Below are 19763 nucleotides of genomic sequence, written 5' to 3'. Positions count from 1 at the left end.
GTAGAATGGCCAGTCTGTCCAAAATAGCAAAGATGACATGAGCAGGGTACTTAAGAGACACCTGGTAAGGAAAGAGGTGATAATGTATCCTTTGTAAATGGTAGGTTGGAAGACAGTTTCTAAGCTGGTTTGAAGGAAGCATGTAGATTGAATTTATGAAGAATCCTTGCTATTTGTTCTAAGTTCCTTTAAGGTAAGGTATTGAAATTCTTTTCACATCAGATTGTAATCTGGTAGAAGGATAAGTATTGGATGCCAACCTTTACTGGCAGATACATTCATTCATCACAGAAGACTAGTTTTATCAAGAATATTATACATAGAGCTTATATGACTGCTCTTCTGATTCCCTTATGTTAAATGAACTGAATAAAATTAAAAGCAATCTAATATGTAACAGATGTAACAACAATACTACCATTAAAACTTATTGATAAATAAATAAGTACAAACTTTTTCTAGCCCTGTGCATCATCCATTCACCCCTTGTATCTATAGCCTTCCAAAAATACACAAAAATAATACCTCTCCAGCCCACAGTCAATAATAGAGATAACTGTACATATAATTTTTACTAAATATTTAGTATGGACACTAACACAACTGATAGGACATTCATCTTCATACATACATTAAAAATTGTATTCATTTCCAAATTGTTAACTGAAAAATTGAAAGCAGAAGAATATGACCTCTTAGTTAGTTTTTCTGTTTACAAACATCCTACTTATTGAAATATTAATTTAAAAATATTTCTGCACTCTTTTGTTATGTGATGCAATCAGGTTATTCTATTTGGCATAATAAAATTTACCTCCAAATCAAAAGAATAGCAATAAGCTCGCTTCTTTCACTGCCGCTGCTGCAAATTTTCTCATGGAAACTTTTGAAGAAAAGTACCAAACTCCTTTCTGCTGAAACCCTCTGCCTAAGATCTACCTAAGATCCATAATGTGCAGTAGAAAGATAAGGTGGGGAGGCTCTAATCGCTTCCATCTCGTAGTTAGTATCCTATATATATATTGTAGATAAGCATGTTCAGTGGGGCCATTTATTTGCCTGTTTTGAGGGACAAAAAAAATTAGTTTCTAGGGGAGAAAACCCACCTTCATATGAGACCAACTAACTTACCTTTTGATTGAAAACATCCAGTAAAGGTTCTCCACGTCAGAGGCTGGATTCAAACCTGCGTCTTTCCAACCAAACTCATCTTCCAACAGAATCTCGTCCAATGCCACACTTCAAAAAAAGTGATCGAGTTCCTCAAAAAATCACAACATCCAATTGCTTCAGTGCTTTATCCTCTTCAAATCCCAGTGACCAGATCTGGGCAAAATAATTACTTCAACAATCTTAAAGTAAAAGTTATAATGCTGTGTTAAAAGAAATTCATTGTCCACTGTAACAAACTGCTCTATTATTCCTTTACAAGTTTGCTATAGTGAGAGTCAATTGTAATTAACATCATTTATTGATTTATTAACATTTTTCTTAGTGTGAAATTGACACTTAATTGTTGCTGCTTATCTTCGGTACTTCAAGTATATTTGTGCAAATTATAATAACATATATGGAAGTTGAGGATCTGGATATTATTACTTTTAAAACTATGTCCTGAACCTTATATATAACTTTTGGAAAGTCCTTGTATACCCCCAGAGAAGATGTCTTGGTCTTCATGACAGCTAATCCTGGTCACTTTCAGGGTGGACAGAAATAGTAATACTGGTTACATTAAAAGAACCAGCACATTATTATCTGTCGGTTTCTTTAATGTAAGTGTTCCTTTTATTGTCCACTCTTAAAAGATGATCTTGGATAACAGGTTGAAAATATGTTTATTCATTAAGTGCTTTCTGTTTTCAGTATATTAATAGTATATTGCTCATTATGTAACTCTAATATTAATAAATGCCTTATGACTGTAGAGGAATTATTTATATTCTTATGCTATAACATTCATTAAACTGTCGCTCTCATTAGGCCAGCCTTACTCTAGTTTGGAATTTGATGTTTTTGTGCAACATCAAAATAATGTTCTGTAATATGCATTATAAAGAATCTTGGAGAATTCCCCCCCCCCCCTGTAGCTTGCTGCTTGCTTGTAAGAAGCATTTTATAAAGGTTGCATTGAACAAAATTTTGTGTAACTCATATGTAGCACATGCTTATAATAAAATTCTGCTTTCAATTGTTTGAATTTTATAATTGCATTGTAAAGTAAAAGTGAATTAATGAATCTCTAATTTTAGAGCTTTTTGTACTGTTGTAACTTATATAAAAATTAAATAGAAAATTCCTGATATGAAATTTAATTGATTTGATGCTTTTTTTTTTTTTATGATCTAATTCAAAATGCTTAAACAGTTTAGCTGTTCTGAAATAATTTATGCTGAGAAAATCTTAGATTCCACGTTTTAACTTTTTTCTGCTAACACTATAGGGAATGTCTCAGCTGCAGCAGAAGTGACTTCTCCGGCCTCTACTTTATCCAATACCACTTTAGAGTCTTCTATCTCTCCTAGAATTCCTGTATCCTTACCAACAACATTCCCTTCTACTACTACTACTACTACTAACAGTACCAAATCAGGTAGTGTTTATTAACCTACAACAGAATATACACAGTTTTTTTTTTCTTCTTTTTCAGTTCAGACTACATTTTTAAATGAGGCTTATGCTCCACTTCTGTTTCTGTACATTAATCTTTCTTCCTTATATTTTCTTCCATGCATTTTTCCCAGTATTTATAATTTCATTTTATCTATGTACATGGCTTTTTTTTTTCCAGTCTTAATATATAATTTCTAATCATGATAATGCATGTGTTTTATGCTTTTTTAATAAAAAACCACATTTAAGTATGAAATAAATTATGCAAAACTGGCGTTTTCTGAGCTTACTAATAAAAATGATTCATATTGCTAGATTATTTGAAATGAAGTTTGTGTTTTATTGGCATTATAACTGCAAACTACAAGAGCAACCCAATTTTTGGGAATTTTTTATCTTCATATTGTGTTTTTAATTTTTTGTTTCATATATAGTCTGTATACCAAATCAAGAGTGTACTTTTTGAATGCAAATGATATATGAATAATTTAATATAGTCATTAACTTAATGCTAGATAACTGACAGGAGACCTCTACATAGCCATGTTACTGAGTGAGCACTTTGCAAGAATATATCATCTAGGTGGTGACATTGCAGAAATGAACCAACCAGTAGATTATACAGGAATTGTGGTGAATGAAGTGGAGGTGAGTAGGCTATTGCATAACCTCAATGTCAATACATCTGTGGGATTGGATGGTATACCAGCTCATGTTGTACGAGAAGCAGCTAAACAATTGTCAGGACCTTTGACCATTTTGTTTAATTTGAGTCTCGGGTCTGGGTTAGTCCCGAGGGGGTGGAAAGAGAGGAAAATAGTTCCACTGCATAAATGTGGTTCCAAGACTGCTGTTGTAAATTACCGACAGATTAGCATATCAGAAATCATTGTCAAGGTCTTAGAGAAATTAGTCAAGAAAAGAATACAGGATTGGACAGATGAAAATGGGATATTGTATGGGGGAACAACATGGTTTTGTGAAGGGTAGATCATGCCTCAGTAACTTGCTCACGTTTTATAACACAGTGACGGCTGAACTGGATAGGGGTAATGGGTTTACAGTAATACTACTGGACCTTGCCAAGGCTTTTGATAGGATACCACATAGAACCCTAATCAGTAAACTGGAGCAGATGGGGATAGATATAGGGTTGGTGAGATGGATAGGAGTGTGGTTGAAGGAGAGATACCAGAGAGTGGTTTATTCAGGAGTGGAGTTTAAAAGACGGCTTATGACTAGTGAAGTGCCACAGGGCTCTGTTCTTGGACCACTGCTTTTCAATTTGTTCATCAATGATATAGGAAAGGATTTGAGAGGAAGTGTTCACTTGTTAGCTGATGATGCAAAGTTGGGTAGAGCAATTATGAGTGCACAGGATGCAAAATTTTACAGGATGATTTGGATAGTTTGGAGGACTGGGCTAGGAAAAATGGATGTCAATTTAATGTGGCAAAGTGTAAGGTTATGCACTTAGGGGTGAAAAGAATAGCAGCAGTATATCGCATTGGTGGAACCGTACTCCAGGAGATTGATGAGGCCAGGGATTTGGGAGTGTTGGTGGATAGGGAATTGAAGTTTCGGGGGCACATTGCAAAAGTGACTAAAACAGCTCACCAAATCACTTGGCTTCTGAAAAATACTTTAACATGCAGAGACAAACAAGTTGTTGTTCCTCTGTATCGAGCCTTGATAAGACCCCATCTGGACTACTGTGCCCAGTTATGGACACCAGGGTTTCTTCGTGATGGGGAGGAAGTGGAGAGGATCCAGAGACGAGTGACCAAGATGATAGCAGGTCTGTGGAATGAACCTTATGAGAATAGGTTGAAGATTTGTGGGTTGCAGAAATTGGTCGATAGGCGAAGGAGGGGTGATATGACTGAGACATTCAAATTACTGAAGGGTTTCTATAACATTGATCCAAGATATTTTTGAAAATATGACTGGTGGTTCGAGGACTAGGAGCCATGAATGGATGCTGGGCAAGAGCGTGGTTGACAAGGGTGTTAGAACTAGGTTTTTTACTTGGAGAGTAGTGAATGAGTGGAATAAGCTTCCAGAGTCTGTTGTGGGTGCTACGACCGTGAATGAGTTCAAGGCAAGGTATGATAGATACTGTATGAATGTCGAATAGTTGTTCTTGACATGATGTTAGGGCCTCTCTCGATGAGTCTGTCGACTCCTTTGAGTTGCCCGGAATAATAATAATAATAATAATAGCCAGTAATAAGAAATGTAGAGAACTAGTAGAACTTTTGACCTACTCTCCAATATTAGGTGTTCACCTAAACATTAAACGAGACCAACCAGATTATATTCTGTAGGGACTTAATTAAACATGAATGATAATATGTCAAACCAGGTATGTAGTGCAAATAGCACTTAAGTGGTAGATGAACTTGATTATTTGGTGTGAGACCCCTCTCCAAGTTTATTGGAATCCTGAGGCTGCTTGAAAAGTTCCATGTTTGGCTTCTAGAATAGGTTTCTGGATTATCTAATCCTTAACCCCTCCATAGTACTTATAAAGTACTATGGACTTAAAAGCCTTTTGTGGATGGCATTCACATGAATTGAAGTTAGGCTCCATTGATGCATTTTGCATCACTGGAAAGGGGAAAAGTTAGCAGCAGAATTATAAAAATATATAATTGGTACTGAGAAAGAAACTAAACAGATAGGTACTTTTAAATAATAATTAGATGGTGTTATATTTTGGCATTAGTGATCAGCGATTAGCTACAGTACTAAACATTAAACTTGATGATAAACTTCTTGAATTGTGGACAATTTCAAGTGGAGTGATGTGGGAAAAGGGCAGAGGTAACTGGTTATTATGTTTTAAAAGAGGTAAACTGTGAGTAGACATATCGGTACACAATAAATAACGGAAAAAACTTACGTAGAAAGATTATTTATTAGTATAATTTTCGCCTGTGTGTCACAGGCATCCTCAGTACATTAAGCTCAAAATTAAACACTAACTGACAATTCCAAAAAGCGCCACCTAAGTAGCTGGTGTAAGATAACTAAAAAGGTCAATAAATTTCCTTAAAAAAAAAAAAAAAAAAAAATTAATATAATAAAAAGTTAGGAAAGATTAGCTGATTTGTAAAGTACTATCATATATAAAGGGGACAGACGTAAGCCATCGGATCTGTTTAAGTTAGGAGAATGAAGTAGAGTTTCACATGTTTCTTTATAAAGGCGTTCCATGAGAAACTGACGTTTGTGAAGAACTCTTGTCTTTCTCCAATGAACTCTATGTCTAGTGAAGATGGCATGTTCAGAAAGCCCAGACTTTTCAGGTTTAAAGTATTCAATATAAGATTGGTGTTCTTCTAGCCGAATAGAGGCAGATCTTCCCGTTTGTCCGAAATAAGATAATCCACAAGAGCACGGAATCTGGTAGACACCTGGATGATTAAGATGTGGAAGCTTGTCCTTAGGAGAAGTGAGAAAGGTGGAGATTTTTTCTAAACGGTCGAAAGGCAACAAAAATATTCAGTGGTTTTAAAACTTTTGCTATACGTTCACTGATGCCTTGTACATAAGGGATAGTAATGCGCGTTATTAATACTTTATATTAAAAGTTTTACTTCACAAAAGTCAGTTTCTCATGGAATGCCTTTATAAAGAAACATGTGAAACTCTACTTCATTCTCCTAACTTAAACAGATCCGAGGGCTTATGTCTGTCCCCTTTATGGGAGATAGTACTTTACAAATCAGCTAATCTTTCCTAACTTTTTATTATATTAATTTTTTTTTTTTTTTTTTTTTTTTTTTAGGAAAGTTATTGACCTTTTTAGTTATCTTACACCAGCTACTTAGGTGGCGCTTTTTGGAATTGTCAGTTAGTATTTAATTTTGAGCTTAATGTACTGAGGATGCCTGTGACACACAGGCGAAAATTATACTAATAAATAATCTTTCTACGTGAGTTTTTTCCATTATTTATTGTGTACCAATTGGTTATTATGAACCAAACAGATTACAACAGAAAAATGAATTATCTTCTTAAAGACGACCCCTCTACATATCAGATCATAGATTGGGATCCTACAAAAATCCCAAAAGGGAAAAAAGTGTATAAATTGTTTTAAAGAAAAGAAAAGATTACCTCTTGGCCCAGAGAAATTATCAAAAATCTCAAATCTTATGTCAAACTATCCTAGATACACAGGGCCTCAAAAATTCACAAAACTTAATACTCCCTCCTTCGTCCTATAGTAGACAGCATAGACAGCTCCACCCACAAACTGGCTAAATATTCATTCAAATCACTTTCCTCCTTTACAGACAACTCTCCACCATATATTAAAAAACTCTCTGTACTTTAAAACATTAACAAAAAATCTAACTTTGACAGATTCTGAAATTGTGGTCAGTTTCAATATTACTTCATTAATGTACCTTTGACAGACACCCTTAACCTCTTAATCCACATTGTCCTCCTGACATAATTGAATTATTCAGATTCACTGTATGTGCAGATTATTTCCCATGGAAAGGGAAAATATACAAACAGCTGACTTCTATGCAGAACATTTTGAAAACCAAGCCCTCAATAGTTTGGCTACGCTGTGTATGGGCACATCTTAATAGTCAACTGCCTAGTCCTCCCTTTTGGATACATTAGTGATACGATTTCCTAATGGCTCATTACAGAAAAGCCTCATTCAGGAAGTGACATATATGATCACACCACCAGTTTAATCAGTTCCTTATCCTTGCTATTGGTCTTAGTTCAACAAAATTCATTTTCTGTTCAAGTTGATCTCCTCCATTTATTTTTAGGAATGCCACACTTTCTCTTTCCTTGCGGATTCCATTCCAGTGTTGCATGATAGATTTCTTCATGATCTTTCCTAAGTGTATGTCCAATCCATCTGAATTTTTATTTTCTGATTTCAAGGTTGACTTTTTGCTGATTTGTTCTTTTCAGGAGGTCTTTGTTAGTAATAATTTGACCACCAAATTCGTAGTATGCTCCGCAGACATCGGTTTATGAATGTTTGTCCCAACAGTATGGCATCCTCAAATCACTTACTCAGTGAGCCAAGTATACACAGTTTGCCTAAAACTGAAAACTTTATTAATAAGAGACCATATGATTTAATGAATAAAATACAAATTGCCAACCAGTTTCACTAGCTACTGTCTAGCATTATCGAGGCTGTACTGGTGTAAATACAAATGCACCAAGTTGCATGAATAAAGAAGCGTTAGTACCTATTAGGCCGTTACATTTGATAATTCTCGTTTGAGCATGCGTTAGTCAGAATCCAGTACATGACCCCGTGTTGTGTGGTTTTTCGCGAATTGTAGTTCTGTTAAGCTGAGAGAATTGATGAAATTTTTCCATATGTCTTTAAGAATAGCACCCTGATTTCTATTTAAATTGCTGCCTGTGCATAGTACCACTGCTGATTCTTTAAAAGTTCTGTGTCTGTAGTCATCCTCGATGTAAGGCATAGAACTGTTTTTCCAGTTTATAACATGATTGGATGTTGAAAAATGGTGAGCTAAACCTGATGTAATTATAGACTGGAAAAATAGTTCTATGCCTTACATGGAGGATGACTACAGACACAGAACTTTTAAAGAATCAGCAGTGGTACTACGCACAGGCGCAATTTAAATAGATATCAGGGTGCTATTCTTAAAGACATGGAAAAATCTCATCAATTCTCTCAGCTTAACAGAACTACAATTCGCGAAAAACCACACAACATGTGGTCGTGTACTGGATTCTGACTAATGCATGCGCACGTCCAAACGAGAATTATCAAATGTAATGCCTAATAGGTACTAATGCTTCTTTATTCATGTAACTTGGTGCATTTGTATTTACACCAGTACAGCCTTGATAATGCTAGACAGTAGCTAGTGAAACTGGTTGGCAGTTTGTATTTGTATTTTATTCATTAAATCGTATGGTCTCTTATTAATAAAGTTTTCAGTTTTAATACATTAGACCAAATATGAACAATTTAACTACACAGTGTGCCTGTTAAGTAATGAGATTGATTTTTTTTACAGGAAAGCCCTTTGAATAACAGTAACAAGCGTGTTTATAGTGTTGATTGTTAGAGCGTGTTGAAATCGCAGGCACAACTTTCGAGTTGGGTGATGTAGCTTTTTCATGTGCCAAGTTAGAAGCATGTTAGAAGTTGCATCATGGAGTAAAGAGTTGTGATAAAATTTTACTATAAATTAAGAAAAACTGCTAGAGAAGTGTACCAAAAGTTGAGACATTAACTGTCTGAGGTCTGCACAGGTGTTCTGCTGGTTTTCATCCCTGGAGGATGAACCACACTGTGGATGATTTCTGTGGAGTTTCTGTGTGGACAAATGAAAATGGGGTGAAAGCTAAGGAAATTGTTGCCCATGATAGGCAAATAGCCACTAGGCTACTGCCTGTATAGCTTGGTCGGTAAGGAAACAGTCAGATTAATCTTAGAAAGAGATTTGCACAAGAGGAAGATTTGTTTGAGATTTGTGCCACACACACATTGACACATGAACAGAGAAAGCACCAGGTTTCATGTTGTTATAGTTTTTTTATCCATGCAGTTGATCAAGATCATGATGTGTTGCAAAGAATTGTCACTGATGATAAAAATTGGTGTTTTTCTATTTGATCCAGAAATGAAATGTGAGATCATGGAACATCTTCTCCCCAGGAGAAGAAAGGTTGCAAAAATCGCGTGTCAGGACAGTGGTCATTTCTTTTATGATGCTACTGAAATTATCCACCATGAATCAGTATTATTTAGGAGTAATGCAATGTCTGTATGCCCACATGCAGCATATCAGGAAAGAACTGTTCCACAACAGCAATTGGTTTCTGTTGCATGACAATGTGCCCACACACACTGTGCACTCCCTATGAAGCAGTTTCTAGCTTCAAAGTCTATCTATGTGATCGAACATCCCCACCCCTATTTGCCAGCCTCTTCCCAAAGATGAAATATATCTTGAAACGGGAGTGCTTTAGCGACATTGAGGACATCCAATGCGGTGTGACCCAGATATTGAAGGAGGTTCCCATTCAGGACTTCCACCATGCCTTCGAACACTGTACAACAGATGTAAACATTGTTTGGAGTTGGAGGGAGATTATTTTTAATGTGTAATTGACAATTCAAAATATAATTATTTGTTTTGATATAATAATTGTTGTTTTACTGTACAACAGATGTAAACGTTGTTTGGAGTTGGAGGGAGATTATTTTTAATGTGTAATTGACAATTCAAAATATAATTGTTTGTTTTGATATAATAATTGTTGTTTTGTTACTTAAATATGCACTGTATATTTGTTCAAATGACCAGTCCTTGAGGCATTTGAACAAATGACGAAATTAGGCTCAGAGACCTTCGCAATACCTTTTTAGCCAGTGGCTACAGACCGTATAAAATTGATAAAATATTGAATGCACTCCTTAATCCTTACAACACCTAACACACAGGATTCAATACAAGCAAAACCATTCTCATCCCATAAGTTAAGGCTCATCATCATCAAATTTGTGACGTGTACCTTCAAGGGGTGTACAGGATATGATAGTACTACATGAAAAATTTACATCATTACTAACTTCCTATCTACAATTTTCCTCCAAATCAGTCTGTTACTTGTCAAGATTCCAACATTATCTGATCTTATATTTCTATCGTCTAAGGCACTTTGTACCGTATCAATCCACCTATATCTTGGTATTCCAAATTTTGCTAATGTTTAGAAAAATTTGCTAAAGATTAGAAAATTTTGCTTTGCTTTGTTTTGCTAAAGATTAGCTAAACAAGTGTTCTCCTGCCATCCTGGCAGAAAACACTTGTTTTGCTAATCTTTCCTCGCCCATTCTGTTTAAGTGACCATACCACCCGAGATTAGCTCTGCTGACACATTCCTGGATGCTCACAATGTCAAGGGGGTGCTTAAGGGTCAAAGCTGTATAACTGAGAGGAGACCTCCACATAGCCTTTAAAAGAATGTGGAGAACCAACCAGGGCTTCTGACCTAATGTCCAATCCTCACCTTCTCGTGGTGCACCCTGTTGGGTATCTACTTGGATACTGAATGAACGAGGATGGGCTGGCAATTTGGGATTTAGCCGACCAAATTGTATTCTTATTGGTTAAACCAAAATAAAAAATGATGGTATGACATGACAAAATTTCATGCAGGCTGGGTCGTCGCCCGGTTAAACAAGGCCCCCGTTGTTTTCGCCAGGGAACCAGGGCAAACAGCGAAAAGTCAGCTACTGGAACAAATCTGAAAACAAACCCCAACTTAAAATCACCAGAGTTAAAGATCGGTACTATCAACATAAGAAGCCTGAATGGCAAAGAAATGGAGCTAGCTGAGGAATTAGATAAGTACCAGATCGACATAATAGGGGTGACTGAAACAAAAAAGACAAAAACTAGTGAGATCTTTCTGAGCAATAAATACAAAATGTTATAATCAGGCAATGACAATCAAGGAAAAGAAGGAGTAGCCGTAGTATTCAACACTAAATACGAAACTAATCTTCTTGAATGGCAGGCAGTCTCAAGTAGAGTAATGTGGGAAAATATGACAATTGGGAACTGGAGAATGAGACTTATTTGTGCCTATGGTCCCACAGAAGGTTCTGCTAAGGTAGAAGTGGAGGAATTTTTTGATGGTTTAGAAATAAAGCAACTGACACAATGAAAAAAGAAAAGTTGGTCCTTGTTGGGTATCTAAATAGCAGAGTAGGAAATGATTGTCAGACATACAAAAATATTTTGAGAAAATTTTGAGAAAACAGCAAAGCTAATAATAATGGCAAATATCTGTTGGATTTCTGTTCAGGACATCGACTGGTTGTTATTAACACCATGTTCCAACATAAAAATGTGCAAAAATTCACATGGAGAGAAGAGGCATGGAATAAGAAAAGTCTCATTGACTATGTTATTGTTGATAGTGATATTTTCTCCCTAGTGCAGGAAACCATAGTGTACAGAGGATTTGAAATTGGAAGTGATCATTATTTAATCTTCAGCAGGATAAAATTGAATTTCATATTGGAAAGAAGAACATGTAAGAAAGTTTTAAAGCGAATAAAAGTTGAGCAGCTTTCAGATGTGAACTGTAGACTAAAATACACAAAGATTATTGAAGAAAAAATGAAAGAGTTTGAGAACAGGAACCAAACCTTGGAGATTCATTGGCAAACTCTGAGGAAAACATTGATTGATTCTGCCAGAGAGGCATGTGGTGAGGTTGTCTGCAAGGATAAAAAAATCAGAACTCCTTGGTGGACACAGGAAGTTAAAGAGGAAGTAAAGGAAAAGAAGAAAGCATATCAAAAGTTCCTGGCAAATAAGACAGCTTGTGCTCTTAGAGAATACAGAGACAAATGCAAGAATGCTAAACACTGTGTAAAACTAGCTAAACAAAACTCATGGTAGGACTTTGGCAAGAATATAGAAAATAAATATCAAGAAGGTGGTAAAATATTCTGCAGGATGTTGAAGAAGCTTAGGAATGGAGGAAAGAGTGCTGCAAAAGGAGTTAGAGATGATAAAGGTGACATGAAAACGGGAGAAAAGATATCCTTGAAGTATGATACTGAGTAATTACTTTGAAAAATTGCTAAATTAAACAAGCTGTGATGACAACACAGTGGTAAAAAACACTGACTAGGCATGCAGTCAGGAATACATATCCATACTTGAAGTAGAAAAAGCCATCAAAGGTTTTAAATGTGGAAAGGCAGCAGGAGTAGATGATATTCGACCAGAAATGCTGAAGTATGGTGGTATAAGAGTCTTGCAGTGGCTGCACTGCATAGTTCAGAAAGCCTGGACAGAGGGACGAATTCCCGATGATAGGAATAGAGCTCTCATAGTACCCATATATAAAAAGGGAAATAAAACTGAATGTGAGAATTACAGAGGTATTTACCTACTGAGTGTTTCTGGCAAGATCTATGCAAGTATACTTGAGAAACGGTTGAGAAGAACTGTGGAAGAAAAGCTCGGTGAAGAACAAGCTAGATTCAGACCAAATAGAGGCTGTCAGTATCAGATCTTCACTTTACGACAAATAGTCGAGAAAGCATGGGAATATAACAGAGATCTGTATTTAAGTTTTGTCGATTTGGAAAAGGCATATGACAAGGTGCCAAGAGAGAAGCTATTCAATACACTACAGTTATATGGTGTCAATGGGGCATTATATCAAGCAATACTTAGTCTTTATTTGAGTTGTAGGTCAGCAGTTAGAATTGAAGGAAGTACAGGAAGATGGTTTAATGTTAAATCTGGTGTGAGACAAGGATGTACATTATCCCCTCTGTTATTCATTATTATTTATATGGATCACATAATGAAGGAAAGTGATATTAAACATGATATCAAAAAAATCTGCTACAAGTCTGCAAGACTCTCTGACTAAATTGAATAGCTGATGTAATAGATATGGTATGAAGGTCAGCAATAAAAAGACAATGAAAATAGGCATAGTCATTGAAAATGTCAACTAGGTTGTGAATGGAGAACCTGTGGAACAAGTGAAACATTTTAGATACTTAGGCACGATTTTTAGTGAAGATGGTAAATTAAATATAGAAATAGACAACAGAATCAGTAAAGCTGGTAGGGTAGGAAGTCAATTGAATAAATTCATATGGAATAAGAGAGAAATTAGTCGGAACACTAAATTAGCTGTATACAAGACAGTGTTCAAACCAGTTTTAACTTATGGATCTGAGAACTGGGTCAGAAGTAAAACACTTAACCAAAGACTAGAGACTGCAGATATGAGCGTCCTGCGAAAGATTAGAGGTGTGAACAGATGGCATCAATTGCAATATCATATTAAAAATGAGGATATTAGGAAAGAACTTGAAATTGTCAACATCCAAGAATGCGTTAGCAGAGCTAATCTCAGGTGGTATGGTCACTTAAACAGAATGGGCAAAGGAAGATTAGCAAAACAAGTGTTCTTTGCCAGGTTAGCAGCAAAACAACCCAGAGGAAGACCAAGATATAGGTGGATTGATACGGTACAAAGTGCCTTAGACGATAGAAATATAAGATCTGATAATATTGGAGTCTTGACAAGTAACAGACTGATTTGGAGGAAAATTGTAGATAGGAAGTTAGTAATGATGTAATTTTTTTTATGTAGTACTATCATATCCTGTACACCCCTTGAGGGTACATGGCAGGAATTTGATGATGATGACAATGTCAAGTTCTTTCCTAATATCCTCGTTTTTTAATATGATATTGCCATTAATGCCATCTGTTCACGCCTCTAATCTTTCTCAGGAATCTCATATCTGTGGTCTCTAGTCTTCAGTCAGGTGTTTTACTTCTGACCCAGCTCTCTGATCCATAAGTTAGAACTGGTTTGAACACTGTCTTGAATACAGCTAATTTAGTGTTCTGACTGATTTCTTTCTTATTCCATGTGAATTTATTCAATTGACTTCCTACCATATCAGCTTTGTTGATTCTGTTGTCTATTTCCATATTTAATTTACCATTTTCACTAAAAATCGTGCCTAAGTAGCTGAAATGTTTTACTTGTTCTGCAGCTTCTCCGTTCAAAACGCAGTTGGCATTTTCAACGATTCTACCTATTTTCATTGTCTTTGTCTTTTTATTGCTGACATTCATACCATATCTATTACAACAGTTATTCAATTTAGTCAGTGAATCTTGCAGACTAGTAGCGGATTTATTTAGAAGTATAACATCGTCAGTATAAAACAAAGAGCTGACATTAACATCTCCAATTCTGATATCATGTTTAATACCACTTTCCTTCATAATGTGATCCATATAGATAATGAATAACAGAGGGGATAATGTAGACTCTTGTCTGACACCAGATTTAACATCAAACCATCTTCCTGTACTTCCTTCAATTCTAACTGCTGACTTACAGCTGAAATAAAGACTAAGTAGTGCTTGATATAATGCCCCATTGACACCATATAACTGTAGTGTATTGAATAGCTTCTCTCTTGGCACCTTGTCAAATGCCTTTTCCAGATCGACAAAACTTAAATACAGATCTTTGTTATATTCCCATGATTTCTCCACTATTTGTCGTAAAGTGAAGATCTGAACCTGACAGCCTCTATTTGGCCTGAATCCAGCTTGTTCTTCACCAAGCTTTTCTTCCACAATTCTTCTCAACCGTTTCTCAAGTATCCTGGCATAAATCTTGCCCGGAACACTCAGTAGGGAAATACTTCTGTAATTCTCACATTCAGTTTTATTTCCCTTTTTATATATGGGTACTATTAGCGCTCTACTCCAATCATCAGGAATTTGTCACTTTGTCCAGACCTTTTGAACTATGCAGTGCAGTGCAGCCATTGTAAGACTTTTATACCACCATACTTCAGCATTTGTGGTCGAATATCATCTACTCCTGCTGCCTTTCCACATTTCAAGTCTTTGATGGCTTTTCTACTATTTAGCAATTTTTCGAAGTAATTACTCCATACTTCAAGGATATCTTTTTCTCCCATTTTTATATCACCTTTATCGTCTCTAACTCCTTTTACAGCACTCTTTCCTCTATTTCTAAGCTTCTTCAGCAACGACCAGAATATCTTACCACCTTCTTGATATTTATTTTTTATGTTCTTGCCAAAAACTCCTATGACTATTGTTTAGCTAGTTTCGCACAGTGTTTAGCTTTCTTCCATTTGCCTCTGTATTCTCAAAGAGCACAAAAACGGACTTATTAGCCAGGAACGTTTGATATACTTTCTTCTTTTCCTTCACTCCCTCTTTAACTTCCTGTTCCACCATGGAGTTCTGATTTTTCTATCATTACAGATAACCTCATCACATGCCTCTCTGGCTGAATCAATCAGGGTTTTCTTCAAGGCTTGTCGCTGAATCTCCTAGGTTTGGTTCCTGTTCTCAAACTCTTTCATTTTTTTCTTCAATAAGCTTTGTATATTTTAGTCTGCATTTCACATTTGAGAGCTGCTCAACTTTTATTCGCTTTAATACACTCTTACATGTCATTCGTTTCAACATGAAATTCAGTTTTATCCTGCTGAAGATTAAATGATGATCACTTCCAATTTCAAATCCGCTGTACACTATGGTTTCCTGCACCAAGGAGAAAATATCACTATCAACAATAACATAGTCAATGAGACTTTTCTTATTCCTTGCCTCTTCTCTCCATGTGAATTTTTGCACTTTTTATGTTGGAACATGGTGTTAGTAATAACCAGTCCATGTCCTGAGCAGAAATCCAACAGGTATTTGCCATTAGCATTAGGTTTGCTCTTTTCTCCAAATTTTCCCAAAATGTTTTTGTTTTTCTGACAATCATTTCCTACTCTGCTATTTAGATCCCCAACAAGGACCAACTTTTCCCTTTTCATTGTGTCAGTTGCTTTTTCTAAAGCCTCAAAAAATTCCTCCACTTCTACCTTAGTAGTACCTTCTGTGGGACCATTGGCACAAATATGTGTCATTGTCCAGTTCCCCATTCTCATATTTGCCCACATTACTCTACTTGAGACTGACTGCCATTCAAGAAGATTAGCCTCATATTTAGTGTTGAATACTATTGCTACCCCTTCTTTTCCTTGATTGTTATTGCCTGAATATAACATTTTGTATTTATTGCTCAAAAAAATCTCACCAGTTTTTGTCTTTTTTGTTTCAGTCACCCCTATTATGTCGATCTGGTACTTACTCAGCTAGCTCCATTTCTTTGCCATTCAGGCTTCTTATGTTGATAGTACCAATCTGTAACTCTGGTGATGTTGAGTTGGGGTGTGCTTTGAGATTTGTTCCAGTAGCTGACTTTTCACTGTTTGCCCTGGTTCCATTGCGAAAACAACGTGGGTTTGTGTAACTAGGTGATGCCCCATCTTGTGCCATCATTTTGTATATTGGTTTAAGCCAATAACAATACAATTTGATTGGCTAAATCCCAAATTGCCAGCCAATCCTCGTTCATTCAGTATCCAGGTATCAGTGCACCCTGTTGGGTATCCAGATACCTAACAGGGTGCACCACGAGAAGGTGTGGATTGGACATTAGGTCAGAAGCCCTGGTCGGTTGTCTGCATTCCTTTAAATGCTATGTGGAGGTCTCCTCTGAGTTATACAGCTTTGACCCTTAAGCACCCCTAAGTTAAGGCTTCATCAGAAAAAATAGCCAAAGTTCTTTGCAAATATAATCTCCATGCCACTTTCAAACCTTTTATTCAGCTGGCTACCATCATACGTTCTCCTAATAAAGATCAACTGCATCCTCTTGAACATCCCAGAGTGTTGTATAAAATTCCTTCTACCTGAAGTTTGTCCTACTTTGGAGAGACTGGCAGTTAACACCTTCCCTGACGATCACAAAAATTGCATCTGCAATCACCTGTATTGCAAGTCGGAATTGGCAGACCAGCTCCTTCACATAAAATCAGATGGAGGAAAACATATTTATTACATAGAAGCTGTTATTGGTCTAAGAGAATAAGAGAATATTTTTACAATCAGCATAAGCTATGAAGCACTCTCCCAACCTCAAGTGTGGTTGCATTAATTTACCAAAGATCTGGGAGCCTATCATTTTAAGACCTGATAGCTTGACGTTTCTAAATTAAGTTTGTGGTTATTTGATTCATAGATGGCACCATGTAAGGCCATTAGTTCTGTTGTCAGTTAAAATTTAAATTTTTCCTCAATTATGGAGTTTAGTGCTGTGTGCCTTATCACAGTTATAATTGTGCTCTGATGCTAGTTAGAAAACCAGCAAAATATTAGTGAGTTTAATAAATATTTTTTTCCTCTCTCACTGTTGTTTATAAGCGAGAGAGGAAAAGAAAGTGATACAAGGGCTAGGGCATACCCCTTAAGTGACATGCAGCCACATTGCCCTGCAGCTGTGAGAAGTGGATGAGGGCTATCGCATCAAGGGTCGGTGCGATTGAAGAAGTGAGCCCAGCAGGCGGAGAAAATGTTGCAAGTGGGAACATTGAATGTTGGAAGCATGCCCTGGAAGAGAAAGAGAGGTGGTAGACATGATGAGGAAGAGGAAGTTGGATATTTTATGCGTGCAGGAGACAAGGTGGAAGGGGGAAAAGGCAAAGGAACTGGGAGACGGGTATAAATTGTTCTACTCTGGAGCGAATAAAGAGGTAAGAAACTGTGTTGGAATTGTGGTGTGTGTGGCAGAATGAAGGGCGAAGTACTGGAAGTGGGTAGAATAAATGTCAGGAAACTGGGTCTTGGAGAAGAGCAACTGGTCGTCTTATATGTATACACCCTGCAAGTTGGCTGTACAGCAGAAGAGAAAGATGAGTTCTGGAACATGCTAGATGAAGAAATGAGGAAACCGGAAGAAAACGAGATGGCGATTGTCGGAGGAGACCTCAACTGACATAGAGGGAGACAGAATAGGGACTATGAAAGGGTGCATGACGACCATGGATTGGGAATGATGAACCAGGAAGGAAAGAGGATTTTGGACTTTGCTATAGCATATGATCTGGTAATTGTAAACTCCTTTTTCTGCAAGAGGAAGAACATTTGATAACATTTAGAAGTGGCAACAACAGTTTACAGATTAACTACATTTTGACTAGAAGAAAACATCTTAAGGCACTAACAAATTGTAAGGTAATCCCAACAGATCAAGTGGCACAGCAACACCAGCTGCTGTGCACAGACTTTAAAATAAAGTCGAAGATAAGAACCTTTGGAAGCCAATTAAGTGGTTTTGCTTAAAAGAAGAGAGTGTGGGGAACCATTTTATGGAGGGGGGTGTTGGAGAGGATTTTGGATGGACTAGAAAGTGTACAAGATTGGTGGAGACATAATCCAAAAGCAATTCTAAGCTGTGTAATTGAGGTGCTTGGTGAAACATCCAGAAAGATTAGAGAGCAGAAGGAGAGTTGATGGTGGAATAATAATGTACAAGAAGCAGTGATGGCGAAGAGGAAGGCAAAGCAGAAGTGGGACAAGGTGGAAGAGGACAAAGAGGAGTACAGAGAGAAAAAGCGAGAGCCAAGAGAGTTGTTGTGCAGGCGAAGGCCATGGCATATCAAGATTTTTATGATCAATTAGAAACAAAGGAATGACAGAAAAAAATTTATCGATTGGCAAAATGTAGAAATAAGGCGTCCAAGAACATCTTACTTGTGAAGCAGATCAAAGACTCTGGAGGAAGGGTATTAAGGAGGGATGTAGATATAAGAAACAGATGGAGGATATACTTTGAAGGGCTTTTGAATGAAGAAATTGTAAGGACTCACAGAGAAGATGGGCAGCCTTATCAGGGGATTGTGCAGAACATTAGTAGAGTGGAAGTGAAGGAGACCATAAAGAAGGTGAAGAATGGAAAATTGGTGGGCCCCTGACAGGATCCCAGTGGAGGCATGGAAGGCACTGGGGAATTGACCTGTTGTGGGACCTGTTAATAAAAGGAAAATACGAGGATTGTTCCATAAGTACGTGCAAAAATGAAAAAATCATAATTTTTTTGGGACAAACATTTTTTATTTTTTAACATAGTCTGCTTTGAGGTCTATACACTTAGTCCAATGAAGCTCGAGTTTTTTGATCCCGTCCATGTAGTATGATTTGTCCAACTCTTCAAAATAGGCAGTTTTTTTGGCAATCACCTCATCATTTCATGAAAATCTCTTTCCTGTCAGCCATTTTTTTTTTTTTTTCATGTTTGGAAACAGATAGTAGTCCGAGGGAGCCAAATCTGGAGAGTGGGGGGATGCAAAAAGACTTTGTAGCGTAAATCAAACAATTTTGCAGCAGTTCACACATTGATTCTTTTGATCCAGTGTGAGCAAACGCAGCACCCATCTTGTGGATAGTTTTCTCATATGTAAATGTAAAATATTATGTAGCAGTCATTTGAGATGCCCACAGCCTTGGCAATTTCATGCACCTTCACTCTTCTATCATCCATCACCATATCATGGATTTTTTCAATAATTTCTGGAGTAGTGATCTCAACAAGGTGTCCAGAACGTTCAGCATCACTTGTGCTCATATGGCCACTTCGAAAGTTACTAAACCACTTATAAACTGTGCTAATCGAAGGTGCAGACTCACCATAATGTTTATCAAGCTTAGCTTTGGTTTTCTGAGCCGTTTTGCCTT

The 19763-nt window shown here is 36.8% G+C and overlaps 1 protein-coding gene across 3 annotated transcripts in view; it reads left to right on the top strand.

Moving 5' to 3' along the window:
* LOC150103230 (uncharacterized) overlaps nucleotides 1-19763 on the top strand; it is a 161710-nt gene that overhangs the window by 78272 nt on the left and 63675 nt on the right. For all 3 annotated transcript variants that reach the window (XM_090397597.1, XM_090397599.1, XM_090397598.1), the window contains one exon: nucleotides 2444-2593. In XM_090397597.1, coding sequence (XP_090253723.1) covers nucleotides 2444-2593 — 150 coding nt within the window. The remainder of the gene's footprint in view (nucleotides 1-2443; nucleotides 2594-19763) is intronic.

This window comes from Typopeltis vanoorti, chromosome 9 (assembly GCF_054136105.1).
Source record: "Typopeltis vanoorti isolate ZY-2024b chromosome 9, IOZ_Tvanoo_1.0, whole genome shotgun sequence".
In the NCBI taxonomy this organism is placed as follows: domain Eukaryota; kingdom Metazoa; phylum Arthropoda; class Arachnida; order Uropygi; family Thelyphonidae; genus Typopeltis; species Typopeltis vanoorti.
This window is presented reverse-complemented; position numbering and strand designations above follow the sequence as displayed.